The 1,601-nt window shown below is 27.4% G+C and overlaps 1 protein-coding gene across 1 annotated transcript; it reads left to right on the forward strand.

Annotated features, from left to right (window-relative positions):
• The first annotated feature begins 367 nt into the window (after positions 1–367).
• On the forward strand, positions 368–1,376 carry LOC119670713 (BTB/POZ domain-containing protein 3-like). The gene is made up of 3 exons (XM_038081096.1): positions 368–664; positions 738–1,030; positions 1,175–1,376. Exons 1-3 carry the CDS (start codon positions 627–629, stop codon positions 1,345–1,347), a joined length of 504 nt encoding a protein of 167 aa, XP_037937024.1. The 5' UTR covers positions 368–626; the 3' UTR covers positions 1,348–1,376.
• The last annotated feature ends 225 nt before the right edge of the window (positions 1,377–1,601 follow it).

Below are 1,601 nucleotides of genomic sequence, written 5' to 3' on the forward strand. Positions count from 1 at the left end.
GAAACTATAACAAATGCTTTATTCATAACTCTTTTTGTTTTTTTTTTAAACCAAATATCGACTTTTTTGCTTCGCTTTATAAATAAGCAAACAAAACAAATACTTTTTGTAAAAATAATTAATATAAATTTTTATATATCTACTAATTTTTAAATGTATTAAACATATTGTATATGTTACAATACGTATTTTGTTTACAAAATACAATAATATTTATCAAATAAGGTATGCACGGGTATTTTACATTACTTAAGTTTACATATACTATTGAAAATTAGTAACGAATTCTTATTTTGCAACTTAAAAGAAGAGCAAATTGACGTCATCGTGGTTAGATCACACAAATTTAATAGGTGTGCCAAAATATTATAAAAAATAAATTTATCTTCGCTACGCTTAGGATGGGCGGAGTATCTGTTCTTCGTAGTACATATTTTGATCAACTATGGATGGTCACTAATTTACGTTTACAACACTGAATATTTTGACAGTTGTATTCCAATCGTAGAATTCCAATTTCAACTAAAACCGAAGTCGGTACTTTCCACTATTTCACACGAATCTAAACAGCAGAACAAACACATCACGTTGACGAGTTTAGCTAAACGAAGCATATTTCACCAAAAATGTCTATAAATAAAGATAAGAATTGGAGTGAACTTTCGTGAGTTAATAATAAAATATAATAAAAATATTTATTCGTTACTATATAATCTGATTCTTTTATTGAACTTCAGGAATGTCGAGAGATATATGTTTTTGGAAAATACACCGACGGATTGCACTTTTATCGTTGGAATCGCCAAAGACGAAATAAAACGCATACAATGTCACAAGAAAGTCTTGGCAGAATGCTCAGAGGTTTTTAATTCGATGTTCAATGGAAATTATTTAGAATCGGAAGAAAATTGTGAAATTCGCTTGAATGATGTTCAACCTTACGTGTTTGAATATTTTTTGAATTTTGTCTATTGGGACGATTTACCATATGAAAGTTCTGTAATAGAGCTTATACAGTTGGATTATTTAGGTGACAAATACATAACTCCTTATTTAAGTTATAGATCTAAGTATTTGATAAAGGAAAAGTGTTATATTACATTATTGGAATTAGTGAAATGTCTAAAATTTCCAATTTCTCACAAGTATGTCAATATCATTAATTTTATTCCAGTTCGATGGATGAAAGATATATTGCCATCTTCTATTTACAATTTAAACCTGTCATCCTTTGTAGTGGTTACTAAAAGGCTTAGTGAAGTACTAGATAAACTAAAACTTTTTGAAATGTTTGAAAAATACGTGCTTATCAATTTTATGCAAAAAAAAAAAATATTAAAAATGTGAACGATACAGAAATACTAAGTGGGGCCCATAAAATTTTTATTAAAATTTGATCTTAACGATTTTAATATTGGAGATTGACGACAAGAGAGTTTGTGAGGACTAATGAAGTCGTCCATTATAGATGTGCACTTGAAATTAAATACATTAATTAAAATATCTAAAAGATGCATTCCAATGGAAGAAGTTATTTGTTGCAAGTGCAGAATAATTCATAAAATAAAATTTGTTTAAAATTAATCATGAACTTATTTTTA

Source organism: Teleopsis dalmanni, chromosome 1, assembly GCF_002237135.1.
Source record: "Teleopsis dalmanni isolate 2A chromosome 1, ASM223713v2, whole genome shotgun sequence".
NCBI classification, from domain to species: domain Eukaryota; kingdom Metazoa; phylum Arthropoda; class Insecta; order Diptera; family Diopsidae; genus Teleopsis; species Teleopsis dalmanni.